We start from the raw sequence: 16,134 nt of genomic DNA, 5'->3' as shown, positions 1-16,134 counted from the left end.
ACAACTGACCAGCCTGCCAAGTCAAGTCTGCCCTAAGCCACCAAATTCTGCTTACAGGGCTACTGCTACATCTCAAATACAAGGTCAACCGACATTTACTTTCTTGCCAGGTGTCCTTCTGCCTAAGTCCTTCGGATATAATCTCTACTGTCTTTAAAAATACCTTAAACTACTTCCAAGAAGCATGAGGGTAGCTTTCTGGATGGTGTTAAATGTTCTAGTTTGTAATCTGCACACTAGTTACGAAGACATAGAACTGCACACTTGTGATGTGTGTGTGTATTCATGGCATGGTGTGTATACTATATTTTAATAAAAAGTTTAAAGACACTTTTGGACTTCCAGGCAATGAATAATGAATTCGAGTTGGTTGTAATGAATCTCAGGGATGCAGAAAAGAGGGCACTATTATGAACTCCATTCTTACTGGGAGGAAATGAATAACTGAAAATGGACAATTTATCTAATGAGTTTACCTAGCAGATTTATGGATTTTGAATGAATTAACCATAGCACTATCCTCAGCCAGAACATTAATCAGCCAGAAGTCAAGAGTAATAAGGTTTGCAATTAATAATGATAATGTATTTTTCTTAATTCAAATAAATCCTATGGTGAATATAGCACATCACCCATACGGGGTGATGAGAATCTGTTTTCAAGATTAAGTTGGAGAATGACTTGATGACCAAAGAGGAGCACTGCCAACAAAGGATTTGATGAATGTTTTCAGAACTTGGGCCCTCTGGAGACACCTGAAGGACAAAGAATGGCAGGAGGCAGGTAAAGGAAGTTACCACTAGGATCTGGGGTGATGGCTTGAATACACACGTGAAACCCGGAAACAACATCAAATATTCACCTTAGGATCTAAATTGACATTTATAAAGGGTCAACTCTCAGACTAAAGTTCTAAACTTGCCCACTGTGTACCTCCAAATTAGGTCAAGGATCATGCCTTATGCACAAGAAGCCAAAAGGGTGCCATGCTCCTTGACTTCTCCACCTTTGGGGTATCAAACAGCTGCCGGTCTCTCTGCCTCTGCCTGTCGGTCTGGCGAGCCCACGTGCCCTATAACAAAAACCTCTCAAAAAAAAAAAGATGCATATATATTAATGATGTAAAAGTACTCATACCCATTTTTTCAATAGTGAATAAGTGACAGCTAGAATTAAAATATGGAATTACTAGGTTCACCAAGAATAAAATGGTATTTGCCTAGTCACTTATCTCCCTGGACTCCTAGGCCCTCAATCCTCCTGGAGTATTTGGGGGGAATCTGTTTGGGTGTGCAGGGTTTATATTGTTGAGCAAAGAAGTAAAAGCTAATTGAAGGCGAGCCAAAAATTCTGAGAACTGCACTGTATCTATATTGATGTAAAATGCACCAAGAATTTAATTCTTAGAATGGTAGGAATGCAGGGAAATCTCCTTTAAGCAGATCAGAGCCCTGTTCCTATAGCAACCAGAGCAGACACAGACTCCTCTTCATGTTGGTGTGTACCATGACAGGTTTTAGCCCTATTAAGAATAGGGCTGGGGGCCAGCCAGGTGGCATGGTGGTTGATGTGGCTGGATCCTACATAGCCAACAGGTTTGAGTCCTGGTCCCAGTGGCTTTTAAAAAAAGGCAGGGGGACGTGGTTGTTTTTGTCTTTCTCCCTCTCCCTGGCAATCACATATGTTTATAAGCAAATTAAAAAAAAAAAAAAAAAATGAACAGGGCAAGAAATCATGTACTGCGAGCAATTTGGTGAAGTCCTCTCTCTATGCTTTGCTTTTAGAAAACAGGGGACTCTACCCGGAGTGATAAGGGATCAAACTCTGGGGTACCAGGGGCCATAAGCTTCTGATGATTATCTTCTTTCTGAGAACTTCAGAGGCTTGACCAGGCATTCCCTATCAGCCAGATCCTCCTGCTCTCCTTCCAGATGCCAATTGTGACAAAGTAACTCAACCCAACACAACTGACCAGCCTGCCAAGTCAAGTCTGCCCTAAGCCACCAAATTCTGCTTACAGGGCTACTGCTACATCTCAAATACAAGGTCAACCGACATTTACTTTCTTGCCAGGTGTCCTTCTGCCTAAGTCCTTCGGATATAATCTCTACTGTCTTTAAAAATACCTTAAACTACTTCCAAGAAGCATGAGGGTAGCTTTCTGGATGGTGTTAAATGTTCTAGTTTGTAATCTGCACACTAGTTACGAAGACATAGAACTGCACACTTGTGATGTGTGTGTGTATTCATGGCATGGTGTGTATACTATATTTTAATAAAAAGTTTAAAGACACTTTTGGACTTCCAGGCAATGAATAATGAATTCGAGTTGGTTGTAATGAATCTCAGGGATGCAGAAAAGAGGGCACTATTATGAACTCCATTCTTACTGGGAGGAAATGAATAACTGAAAATGGACAATTTATCTAATGAGTTTACCTAGCAGATTTATGGATTTTGAATGAATTAACCATAGCACTATCCTCAGCCAGAACATTAATCAGCCAGAAGTCAAGAGTAATAAGGTTTGCAATTAATAATGATAATGTATTTTTCTTAATTCAAATAAATCCTATGGTGAATATAGCACATCACCCATACGGGGTGATGAGAATCTGTTTTCAAGATTAAGTTGGAGAATGACTTGATGACCAAAGAGGAGCACTGCCAACAAAGGATTTGATGAATGTTTTCAGAACTTGGGCCCTCTGGAGACACCTGAAGGACAAAGAATGGCAGGAGGCAGGTAAAGGAAGTTACCACTAGGATCTGGGGTGATGGCTTGAATACACACGTGAAACCCGGAAACAACATCAAATATTCACCTTAGGATCTAAATTGACATTTATAAAGGGTCAACTCTCAGACTAAAGTTCTAAACTTGCCCACTGTGTACCTCCAAATTAGGTCAAGGATCATGCCTTATGCACAAGAAGCCAAAAGGGTGCCATGCTCCTTGACTTCTCCACCTTTGGGGTATCAAACAGCTGCCCAAGATGTTCTATGGGGTTGGTAGACAGTCCAACCATCACAGACAGCTCCTTTCAGAAAATCATCCTTGCATGACAAGAGCAAGTATCCTAGAAACACGATTACTTTGGAATAGATAAATCTGTTTCCATATCTACCCCTTGATTTCAGTATGATATAAAACGAAGAAAGTCAGTCACTATACCAAAGCAACAGAGACCTAACACTCGTGCCTGAGTGGTGCTTACTTCTGGCTCTTGGCTATCTTTCCCGACGACTCCATCTCATACATGGTCTGCAACCGGCACTTCACAAGCTCCGTGGGGCAGAGCACCAGCGCGGCAAAGGCAGAGGCAAAGGAACCAGCGGCGGCGTTCTGCAGATCACTGGAAGCAAACAAGCACAAACCAGTTACCTGGGACTTATTCCTCTAGCATATGCCACGCCCAGAGCATTTTGGTGGTAAAGGAGCGTGAGGTGAAAGGAGGGAACTTGCATGTGCTGTTTTGTCTAAGGATCCCACAGCCCTGTGAGGTCGAGAGTAATATCCCAATTCCCATATGGGGAAAGGATGCTTAGCAATGACATGGAGTGTGCCCAAAGTCACACAGCTATAAGTGGTAGTGCTAGGATTCAAATATGGTAATATCTTGCCCAACTGCAATATCCATTCTATTCTGATTAAACACAGTGCTTGGGAGTAAATGCTTATGCCTCTCTACTCCCACCAAAATTCACGTGTTGAAGCTCTTACCCCCATGTGGTGCCATTTCAAGGTGGGCCCTTGGGAAGGAACAAGGTTAAAGTGAGGTCATGGGTAAGCAGGTGATGTGGTGGTTAAGGCTCTGGACCCTCCCACATGGCTGACAATGGTTTGAGTCCTGGACCTGGTGGCTTGCCCTGTCACTTTCCTTCTCTCTGTGTGTCTGTCTTTCTCTGGTCAGATGAAAATAAATGAATGAATAAATAAAATAAATAATTCTTAAAAAAAATAAGTGAGGTCATGAGGGTGGGCTCCTCGTGATGGGATTAGTTAAGAAACAAGAGAGTTCTCTCTTCCCCCCGCCCCTACTCCTGTGAGGACACAATGAGAAAGGCTATCTGCAAATCAGGAAGCAGGCCCCCCACCAAACACTGGTCCTCCTGATGCCTCAATTTTGGATTTCCCAGCCTGTAGAACTGTGAGAAATGTTTGTTGTTTGAAGTATCCGGTCTGTGGTATTTGGCCATGGCAGCTGGAGCTAAGACACACAGTGATGAACCAAATAAAACCAAACAAATCCCAAAGGAGAGAGGGAAAAATTACCCAAAAGTCTCACCACCCAAAAACATGCACTATTGGGGTCAGCAGGTGGTGTAGTGGTTAAGGCACTGGACTCCTACATGTATGACCATGGTTTGAGTACTGGACCCAGCAGCTTGAAACTCATGCCATGCATGTGTGTGTGTATGCCCAAAATCCCAAGAGGAGAAAGGAGGACAAGGGATTGTGGCAGGGCCATTTTGCCTGGGGGATGATTTCTCATTTTCTGTCTCTCACTCCCTCTCTGTCTCTCTGGTAAGTGCACGTGCCCTAATAGCAAAACATCTCTAAAAAAAATATAAACTGCACTACTAACACTTCGGTGTACATGTTACTAATCTTTAAGTAAGGTTCTGAAGCCCCTCCTACATACCCCAGATCCAGCCTGAAGCCACCGAAATGTCAATGTAACTGTCACAGCTAAAACCCTGGGATAAAAATGTTGCTGTTGTGAAAAGCCTGCCTTCCCAGTTCTGCTGGCATACTCAGCCTCAGCCACGCCGAGGCAAGAGGAGAACGTGAAGGTGCCAAGGGAGGGGGTGAAGCCAGGGCAAGTCTGAGGCTCAGTGGATTCCCATGAGATGGCTAAGATGGAAATCTAAACGAGACAGCGGGATGAACACACACAAATACAAAAAGAGGAGCATTTGCCTCATCTCATGCATTTAGTACTTTCAGCCACAGTCACTGGCAGGGGTGTGAAACTGGAATCCACCAAGGGTTAAAAAATACAAGGACAAGTTGGAGAAACTTAGGAAGTTACTTCTCTGAGAATTCACGGAGGTCACAAATGAAAATCCCTTCCGGCCCCTGGGATACTGTTGTCACAGAAACAATGTTTGGGGTGGGACGATCATTCACTGGACAGAGGACTGAACTTGTTCCCTGGCACTCAGTGTCACTCCCTGATGGCATCCTGCTGTCACTGGACAGCAAAAACAAATGTCCCTGGGTGGGAGGGATAGACTGCCTTAGGTAGAGAGACCTAACATTTTTTCCTCTAAAATTGAACGTGGTAGGTCCATGTGTGCTTTTGCTCACAGTTTAGAGGAAAATGGACCTACCACATTCAGTAGTCCTAAGGATTCACCACTGTTAAACACTAGTATAAAAATCGAGGTCCAGCACGTAAGCATGGTGGTTGGGGTGCTGGACTCTCACATAGCCACATGGCTTGAATCCCAGACCAGGTGGTGTGTTTTCTTATTTTTTTTTTAAAGAATTATTTAACTTTTTAATTAATGAATTTTTTTTTGGAGAGGTTTTTGCTATAGGGCACGTGCGCTCGCTAGACAGAGAGAGACAGAGAGACAGAAAGCAAGAAAGCATCCCCCAGGGGGGATGGCCACGCCACAATCCCTTCTCCTCCATTCTCCTCTCGGGATCTTGGGCACACACGCACACGCACCCGGCATGAGTTCTAAGCTACCGGGTCCGGGACTCAAACCGCAGGCGACTACATGGGAGTCCAGCGACATAGCCATTACGCTAACCTCTGGTCCCAATTTATTTATTTTTATTTGACCAGCGAGTGAGTGAGAGAGAGAGAGAGAGTAAGAAAGCAAGCCACCAGGTTTGGGACTTGAACTGTGGTTGGCCTTTCTCTGTCCCTTTCTCTCTTTCTCATCAAATTAAAAATAATAATAATTTAATTAAATAATTATTTTAAGAAAAAATGGGGGTAGCCACTGGTTTTGGCCTCATTTCCTATTCCCTGGGTGTACAGCCTTTAGATGGATGCAAAAGGGGTGAGTCCAGATGCTGAGCCGGCCTCTCCTACACCTGGCTCTCTCAGACAGCTGGCTTGGAGGGGGGCTTTCTTTCAGGAGGAAGATACTGCTTACAGCATGCACTGCCTTTTGATTTCAGAGAAATAAACCTAAGACTCGCCACTAGTGGATGAGAACCAAGAGCACGATTACAACACATGCTTTCCAGTGTGTGGAAACTGTGGAAACTGGACCCTTCCAGTCCGCATCTTCCTCCCCACCTCACTCCTCCTTCGCTTGTTTGTCAAAACCAAAGCTTCAAATGGTTTTTGTGGGGCCAGCAGGTGGTGTAGTGGTTAAGGCACTGGACTCCCAAATGTTGACCGTGGACCGTGGTTGAAGTCCCGGATGCCACAGCTTGAAAGTCACACTAGACATGTGTGTGCAAACCCAAAATTCAGGAATGGAGGAAAAGGGACTGTGACACGGCCATTCCATTGTTTGTCAAAACCAAAGCTTCAAATGGTTTTTGTGGGGCCAGCAGGTGGTGTAGTGGTTAAGGCACTGGACTCCCAAATGTTGACCGTGGACCGTGGTTGAAGTCCCGGATGCCACAGCTTGAAAGTCACACTAGACATGTGTGTGCAAACCCAAAATTCAGGAATGGAGGAAAAGGGACTGTGGCACGGCCATTCCACTTGGAGAATGATTTCTCACTTTTCCTCTCACTGTCTCCCTCTGGCAAATGGACACACCCAATGGCAAAAACGTCAAAAAAAAAAAAAAGGTTTCTGCTGTCTTTCAACCAGTCTACAGATCCATATTCCCCACCCACTGCCCGCCGGCCAGGAACTCTCTGTCACCCTGCTGACAGGCAATAGTCAATCAGGGTCATTAACCAGAGTTTGCCAAGTTCGCTGGAACAAAGGTGGCAGTCAATAAACATAAATGTCTGTTCCACCTGGGATGCAATAACTGCTCAGATGGCTGAACGCACACCAAGCACGCTATTGAAACCCAAGGACAAGGCCAAACCAGATCTGCAGTGGACTTTGGTTTTCTAATAAATGCTTTCGTCTACCAGTGCACGAAGTGAGGGGCATGGGCCTCCGGCACCGCGAGTCATATAAAGGTGCAGACCTGGAACTGAAATGGCAACAGGCGTAGGCTGGGATTTTGGACAAATCACCTGTCATCTAGTCAACAGACACGTGCCCGAACACTCCTGCTGTGTAAGATCCTGCCCAGCCAAAAGTCACAGCAGCACACTGCTCTGGGTCACGCTCAAACCAGGAACACACAAATATTGACAGTGTGATTGCAGAAATTCACAATGGGCTCTCACACACGGTTCCCTTCTTCCCTGGCTCTTGATTACTCTCTAGATCTGACCCCTACAAAAGATTCCAGACCCTAAGTATGCTCTGACGGCAAGAAAGCCAGTCAGGGGTACAGAAGACACGAGTTTGAGCCCTGGGTCCAGAGCTCTTGAGCACATCAGCATCACGCCTTGGTTTTCCCATCCATGAGACAGGACACCACCTGCAGTGGGCCTCTCACAGGTCATGGCGAGGTCACAGGACTCAGTGTCCATATCAGAGCTCTGTGGACTCCAGGACGGTATTTCCCTTGCAAGTAACGACCAAGCCCTGTTCCCAGGATAAGGAAGAACATGTCTCCAAGCTCAGAAAGATCCCAGTGCTGGGTGGGATGGTGTTAGGATAGTTTCTTTACTACGGATCTTCTGTACATCGTTCACCAACTAGATAACATGTACGCTACAGGAAATAAATGTACCCAGGGAGATTCTCCACTAGAGAGAGAGACTATGTTGTACTTCCCGCCTCTTCTCAGAGACCCCAGTTCAGAGTTCTGAATAGTTCTCCATCAGGAGACCAGCAGGTGGTGTGGTGGTTAAGGTGCTGACACTCCCACATAGCCAACCATGGTTTGAGTCCCGAACCTGGTGGCTTGCTTTCTCACTTTCCCTTTCTCTCTTTCTCTCTCTCTCTCTGGTCAAATGAAAATAAATGAATAAATAAATAAAATTAAATAATTATTTTTAAAAAATAGTTCTCCATCAGAAAAGCCACGTGTTCCTACTTGTCTTCCTTCTGTTCACAGACTAAGAAGGAAAAAAGGGGGACAGGACAGGCAGGGCCAAACGCATCATGGTTCTCTTCACACAAGAAGTCACTGTGTTTGTCCTATGGCCAGAGAGGGCTGCTCTGCTCCAAAAAGAGGATGTAGTTTTTCCTCCAAAACTTCACATAGTGGCTCCCCGTTTCCCTGTCTTGAAGAAGAATAAACTCCAGGTCTCCTTAGAATGTCTCTCCCTCAACTGGGAACAAAATTAGTCACCCAACGCTCAGCTTGTGTAGTCTCCATGGTGGGATCCCACACCCCTGGTTATGTCTTTACTTCGTAGCTTCTTCCTGGCCTCTCTGTGCTGGAGGGTGGGAGGAACAGGGCTCCGCCCTCCTTTGAGCTACATTCCAACTACCTCCAGGTCCAAGCCTCTAAAACACAAATTCTCTCCATCATGACAGAACAATTTGGAACCCAAGAACCTACTTTAGCCACAAAGGACCTGTATTTGCAATAGGGTTTCAGATTCCTATCAAAATAATGAAGAGACTGCCCTTCGCAACCATGAAGCGGACATGATTTTAGATGATTTAAAATAAGTCAGTGTTCCTGGGGCCAGCAGGTAGCATAGCAGTTAAAGGTGCTGGACTCCCACATGGCCGACTACGGTTCAAGTCCTGGACCTGGCAGCTTGCTTTCTCACTTTCCCTCTCTTGCTCTCTCTCTCTGTCTCCCTCTGGTGAGTATATGTGCCCTATGACAAGTTTTAAAAATAATAATAATAAATAAAATTAAATAAACAACTCTTTAAAAAGTATTAAGGGATCAGCAGTTAGCGTAATGGCTATGTCACTGGGCTCCCATGTAGTCAGCTGCGCTTAGCGTCCCGGACCCGGTGGCTTAAACCTCACGCTGGGTGCATGTGCGTGCATGCCCAAGATCCTGAGAGGAGAATGGAGGAGAAGGGACTGCGGCATGGCTATACCCCCTGGGGGGTGATGTCTCGCTTTCTGTCTCTCTGTCTCTCTCTGTCTGGCGAACACACAAGCCCTATGGCAAAAACCTCTCCAAAAAAAAAAAAGTATTAAATCAATGTTCAAGGGAGAAACAGCTAAACTTCCAGTGGGCAAAAAGAATACCAAAATGTAAGAATAGTTTGTTTTCAGGACCAGCAGGTAGCATAATGGCTATGTCGCTGGACTCCCATATAGCCGACCGCGGTTTGAGTCCCTGACCCGGTAGCTTCAACTCACCTCAGGCGCGTGTGCGTGCATACCCAAGATCCCAAGAGGAGAATGGAGGAGAAGGGATTGTGGCGTGGCCATCCCTCCTGGGGGGTGATTTCTCACTTTCTGTCTCTCTGTCTCTCTCTGTCTTCCTGGCATGTGCACGTGCCCTATAGCAAAAAAAAATCTCCAAAAAGAAAAAAAAAAGAATGGTTTGTTTTTGGTGGTGATTTAGGGGCACGTTTCCTTGCATAATTCATTCCAAGTTTCATACAAGATATGTACTTTTAGAATCAAAAAGAAAGAACAGTCAGTCCTCTGTATTTGTGAGTGTAGCTTCTGCAGATTCAACCAACCACAACTGAAAATATTTTGGGGAAAATAAAAATATCAATTAAAAATAAATAAATAAATAACAATACAATAGAATCACTATATAGCATTTGCATGGCACTAAGAGATCTAGTAATCTACAGATGACCTAAAGTATGTGGGAGGATGTGTGTAGGTGATTTGCTGTCTCATATAATGAACTTGAGCATCCACAGATTTTGCTATCTTCAGGGGTCCTGGAAACAATGTCCTACAGATACCAAGGGATGACCATAATTACATTTTTTTTTTAATTGCCAAAGGGTACATGTACTCACCAGAGTGAGATAGAAAAGGGAAGGGAAACAACACCTCCCAGTGGGGGATAGTCACTCTGATCCTTTTTCCTCCACCTTTCTATCCTGTCGATTTGGGGTGCACACACCCCAGTGTGTTGTTCAAGCTTCCAAAGCCAGGATTCAACCACAGTCAGCCATATGGGATTCAGCTCCCTCAACCACTAGGCCATAGGGCCAGCCCTGTTTTTTGATGACTGTAGTTTTTTTAAAAGGAAACATTTTCTCCCTATAGGGTTCATGACCATGCAACAATGTTCTTGATTTTTAAAAGAAAATGCCCTTGGCACTGGCAAGTGGCATGGTGGTTAAGGCGCTGGACTCCCACATGGCCAACCATGGTTTGCATTACAGACCTGGTGGCTTGCTTTCTCACTTTCTCCCCCCCCAACCCCGTCAAATTAAAAATGAGTAACATTAAAAAATAAATAAAACATTAAATAATTCTCAAAAAAAAAAAAAAAAGAAAAAAAGAGTCCTCAACTCACCTCAGCTTTGCCTGCTTGTCTAATCCAACCACTTTTCGTACCACCTGCTGGCAGAAGCCATAGCACATGAAGAGGACTGAGTTCTCAGCGATATTGGCGATCAGTGCTGGGCTGGTTCCCTTGTAGAAGCCACGGAAGCCCACCTGGGAGTAGGTCTTCAGGCAGCAGTCAGTCAGGCCCCGGTACAGGTCGGGGAAAGTCTGCATCTTCACCTTCATTGTGTCAAAGGGCTGCCCAGTCAGCACACATGCTGTGCCCCCTGCAAGCAGGACAGAATTCTTCTCTAGAATAGTCTACAGCTTTGTTTTACAGTGTAGCCTCAGTTATCCATGGAAGTGAGGGCAGACAGCCTACCCCAGGGTTCATTTTGACCTCGCTCCTCCCAAACCTTCTAGCAGAGTCCAGGAAACAACTTCGGTGGACACCTAGAACATACCCTGAAGAAGCACGTTCTCAGAAGAGGAAGATGTGTGCTCCATGGACATAGTCACAGGATGCCAAGGTGTAGCACGAGTCCAGGATGGAAGGAGCCTGAACTGAAGCCTGGCTATGCTATGTGATCCTAGACAGGAGATTAAACTGAGCCTCAGTTCCTCATCCATGCCCGCCTCACACCTGGAGGAGACAGGCTCTGTATCGCACCTACTACAAGGGACAAATTGATAGCAGTCACTGTGTGTGTGAGACAGAAGCTATGTAAAGGGGGATCCCCGGCGACTTCATCACTCCTTCATGCCTAATGCCCAGTGGTACCAGAGACTCTTGGAAAAATAACAGAGGATGAGACACCAGATAAAGAAAACAGGAGTCAGCTAATTAATCCCTAAAGAGCTCAATATTTCACTGTAGTGAAAAACCTCTAATTGGAACTCTACCAACATTCATAGCCTGTATTCAGATAGGGAACGGACTGAAATCTACCTTTGCTTACCTACATCCTAATAGGTGCTGTTATCTGTGAGAATATGAAATATAGCAAAGCCTAAGTTACATTAGATTACTAAAAATTCTGAATGCAAAGAAAGAAATTAATTATAAATGCTTTATAATAATCCCCAGATCCTAGACTGGGGTCAGCATTGGGAACTGGTTAACATTGACTACCTTCCTGTGGGTGGCCCAGGAACATTCAAAAAATGCAAATTTCCTAACTTCTACATTATACACTGTTATTCCACCTAAATTGTGAAAAGCAGAGATCAGGGAGGAGCCATTAAGAATAATTCTGGGCTGGCTCTGTGGCCTGGTGGTTAAGGCAGCTGGATCTACATGGCCAGTGGCAGGGTTTGATTCCTGGGCCTGCAGTCTTGGTCAATAAGCATGCCCAAAATCCCAAAAGGAGTAAGAGCTGGAGAAAGAACTGTGGCATGACCATTCCCATGAGAGTACTTTCTCCTTTCCTTCTCTCTGGTGAGCACATATACCCTCTAGTCAAAAATAAATAAATAAATAAAGTGACCCGCAGCTCCTGAGGCTGGACCACTGCACGGCAACAGAGGCAATGCTCTATGAGACTGACCCACATGAGCAGGCCCAGGGTTCGCATCCAGAGAGCTCCTTGAGTACACCCAGCCCACATGCGCCCATGATTTGGGACTGGCTGGAGGTGGGGGTTCATGGTGTCAAGACTCTGTTGGGGGAGCTATGCATCTCTCTTGTCTCTTTCACTCATGGGAAAAATAAACTTGAAAAACAGTAATAACCAAACACTCTCAATCCTTTTTTGACAAACTGACATTCTAGAGTTTGAAAACTACTTAATTTCTTCCTTCTTCTTCTTCTTCTTTTCTTTTATTAGTTATTTATTTGGGACCAGCGGATCGTATAATGGTTATGTCGCTGGACTCCCATGAAGTCAACTATGATTCAAGTCCTGGACCCATCAGCTAAAAACTCACACCAGGTAAGTGTGCATACATTCCCAAAATCCCAAGAGAAGAATGGAGAAGGGATTGTGGTGTGGCCATCCTCCTGGGGATTGATTTCTTGCTTTCTGTATCTCTGTCCCTTGTGTGAGCGCATGTGCCATATAGCAAAAATCTCTCTAAAAAAAAAAAAAAAGAATTCTTTTATTTATTATTATTATTATTTCTCCACCCACTACAGCACACATGTACTCAACAGAGATACAAGGTAGGAGGGTTGGGGTGAGAAAATAAGGCACCAGGCCCAGGACTTAAACCATGGGTGGCCATGTAGGAGTCCAGTGTCTAAACCACCATGCCACCTGCTGGGCCCTGATCTCTTTTTTTAAGCAACTGAAGGGGATACAGTATGATCTTATCATACTGTTCAGTTCTTCTAGGAATAATGATACACTTCTGTGTTGTTTTGCCAAATTATCCCCAACCCTGAATTAGTGCAATACAATTTAAAATAACTTTCCTATAGTTAGACTCATTACCTCCCAGGTACTCCTGGGCTAGGATAAAATGAGACCTGATTTATTACAAAATAATATATTAATTCCAAAGAAGAGGTGACTATCAGAATTTTTTAAGTGGGTACATAGTATAAAATAACATAGATGCAGATAAGCTGAATAAAGCATTTGATTCGCCACATTAATATTTTAACTGAAGAAGGGGGCCAGTGGCATAGTAATTAAGGTGCTGGACTCCCACATGGCTGACTGCAGTTCGAGTCCCAGACCTGGTGGCTTTCTTTCTCACTCCCTCCCCTTAGGTGACTGTGCATGCCCTATCGCAAATCAAAGAAAATAATAACAATAATAATAATAAATAAAATTAAATAATTCTTTTTTTTTTAAGAGAGATTTTTGCTATAGGGTGTGTGCACTCACCGGAGAGACAGAAAAAGACAGAAAGACAGAGAACAAGAAATCACTCCCCCACCCCCCCAGGGGAGATGACCACACTGCAATCCCTTCTCCTCCATTATCCTCTCGAGACTCTGGGCATGCACACACAGGTGCCTGGTGTGAGTTTTAAACCTCTGGGTCGGGGACTCAAACAGCAGTCAGCCATGTGGGAGTCCAACAACATAACCACTACACCATCTGCTGGTTCCAAAATTAATTCTTTTAAAAAAAATATTTTAACGGGAGGTTTTTACATTCTTTTCTTATTTTTTTTAATTACCCAAAAGCATGTATGCTCACCAGAGAAAATGAAGAGAGAGAGAGAGAGAGAGAGAGAGACCACCCCCCAATGAGGCATACGAGAGAGAGAGAGAGACCACCCTCCAATGAGGCATAGTCACACCACAATCCCTTCTCCATTTTTACTTCCTGTCAGGATTTGGAGCACACATGCACATGTACCTAGAGTGTTTTTCAAGCTACTAGGGCCAGAATTCAAACTGTAGTTAACCATGTAGGATCCAGCTCTATAAACTACTTGCTACACCAGCCCTAAATGGAGGTTTCCTACCTCTTAACTCTATCACCCTAAATACTTCAGCTATCACAAGTTATTAAAATATACATGTTATATATATATATTTGTGACAGTCATATTTCCAATAGAGAGAAGGTGGGAGCTGGGAAGGTGAGAGAGAAGGTGAGAGAAGGTGGGAGTGTTCAATGTTAGCTACAGTTCCCTCCCCTCAGCCCTGCAATGGGCTCACGGCCTCTGTCCACAAGAGACATCCTGGTTTGCTGTGTCCCCCCTAGTGTAAGCAATGGCCATGCTGAACAACAGACACCCAACAGGTTTCAGAAGACCCACTGAGTCAGTAAAGACATGAATAAATCTCAGGAATTAGGGACCACACCACAGTCACCTACATCACTGGACTCCCATGTAGTTGACTGAGGTGTGAGTCTCAGACCCAGTGGCTTAAAACTCACTCCGGGCACATGTGCGTGCGTGCCCAAGATCCCAGGAGGAGAATGGAGGAAAAGGAATTGCAGCATGGCCATCCCCCCGAGGGGTGATTTCTTCCTTTCTGTCTCCCTGTCTCTCCAGTGAATGCATGTGCCCTAAAAAACAATGTCAGGGATTAAATATTTCTCCACTTGCACAGGAATTAGGCTTCTGATCACATTATTCTCCTTAAAAGACAAATAAAAATGTTCTTTAGGAGGTGTGACAGCTGACCAGGCATTTTATTCCATAAGAGAGGCATGGAGACCATGTTGTCCCAATGCTTCACTAAGGATGGTGTTTGGGATTCTCAGTCCTTGACCCAGGGTCAGCCAATCATGAGGTGACAAGTCTACCAGGGCAGGAACAGACTGTGGGGAGGGCAGGGAAGTGAGAACAGAGAAGCAGGCTTACAACCACGAGGAGAGGTGACAACCTCTGCAGGCAACCAATAAAGTGAAGGGCAACAGGGCAGGCGCGGGAGTGGGGAGCAGTCTCCCCTGCACCTGAGCAGAGGCACTCCTCATGGCCTCTCATCCCGGGAGGCCCCCTTGCCCAGCGCTGTAATACGCCTTATCAGCGTCCGGAGTACCTGTCCCCCGCCTTCATCAGCCTACTCCAGCTGACCTTTGGTTCATGGAAAAATATTCTGTTCTCTGAATAGTGATTTCTTTTCGGCAACTGAGCAAATGAGAGAATGAGACACGATAGCTCCCTAGCCACACCTGCTTTGGCGACCTGAGGTCACACTGGGTAGGAGGGCACTGAGTTACACATCCCTGTAGCCTCCCTGCTCCGGGGACCTGCACCTTTATGAAAACTGGTGTGGGATGCCAGGCTAGACCAGGGTTTTCATTAGTGATGTATGAACACTTCACAGTTCTCTGGGCCTCTTCTGGGAAAGCAAAATACCTCCACACACTTCCAAGTCCATCCTTTGCCCAAGGCTGAGGTTCCTTCCTGCTATTCCTGCCTCTTAAAGGCACAGCCGATTCTGCAGTTCAAATCTTGGGCCCTGTAACTCAAAAAACTCGCCAGGTGCATGTGTGTGCATGCCCAAAATCCTGAGAGGAGAGTTAAGAAGGGATTGCAACATGGCCATGCCCCAGAGGGATGATTTCTCACTCCCTTCCATCTCTCTCCAGCAAACACACACACCCTTTGGGGGGGAAAATGGCAGTCTTTCTGATAGGTAGCCTGTATGTGGCCAGCGTTGCCCAGCAACACGCACCTGTGCTGAGGGAACAGGGAACCTCAGTCTGCCCTTGGGCTCGGGTGCCTCGGCTCAGCCTTAGCTGGGGATTCCCAGTAAATCCTACCTCTGCTCCTTTTCTTTCATGGCTTTAAGACACAGTCAGATATTAGTCTCATTTAAGACATTTCTAAAAGGTACTCTCCTTTCTTTTCAAACACTAGTAAGAACAGTAACTGGTGTTTTGCTGGAGAGATGACATGGTATGATCTTTGCACCACAAGGACTCTGAAGAAGCCAGGCTTGGCATAGAGTCTCGTGTCACCTGAATAACCCACGCCTGTGACAAAGGACAAGTGACTTCATCTCTGAAATTTCACTCCTCACCCTGTCTCATAATTTTAAGAGAACAAATACTGGGACCAGCAGATGGTGTAATGGCTATGTCGCTGGACTCCCATGTAGTTGACCGTGGTTCGAGTCCCAGACCTGGTGGCTTAAACTCACACTGGGCATGTGTGCGTGCGTGCCAGAGATCCTGAGAGGAGAATAGAGGACAAGGGATGGGGCATGACCATCCCCCTTGGGGGGGTAATTTCTCACTTTCTCTCTCTCTGTCTCTCTCTCTCTGTCTTTCTGGTGAGCACACATGCCCTATAGCAA

At 45.2% G+C, this 16,134-nt stretch overlaps 1 protein-coding gene across 2 annotated transcripts in view; it reads right to left on the bottom strand.

Moving 5' to 3' along the window:
- Positions 1-16,134, bottom strand: part of SLC25A15 (solute carrier family 25 member 15) — a 31,142-nt gene that overhangs the window by 12,456 nt on the left and 2,552 nt on the right. For both annotated transcript variants that reach the window (XM_006154214.3, XM_006154213.3), the window contains exons 2-3: positions 10,453-10,711; positions 3,219-3,356 (exon numbers count right to left, since the gene is read on the bottom strand). In XM_006154214.3, the coding sequence (XP_006154276.1) occupies positions 3,219-3,356; positions 10,453-10,711 (397 nt within the window). The remainder of the gene's footprint in view (positions 1-3,218; positions 3,357-10,452; positions 10,712-16,134) is intronic.

The sequence above is a fragment of the Tupaia chinensis genome, unplaced genomic scaffold (assembly GCF_000334495.1).
Source record: "Tupaia chinensis unplaced genomic scaffold, TupChi_1.0 Scaffold000402_1, whole genome shotgun sequence".
In the NCBI taxonomy this organism is placed as follows: domain Eukaryota; kingdom Metazoa; phylum Chordata; class Mammalia; order Scandentia; family Tupaiidae; genus Tupaia; species Tupaia belangeri.
Note: the sequence above shows the minus strand (reverse complement) of the source record. Positions and strands in the feature narration are given on the sequence as shown.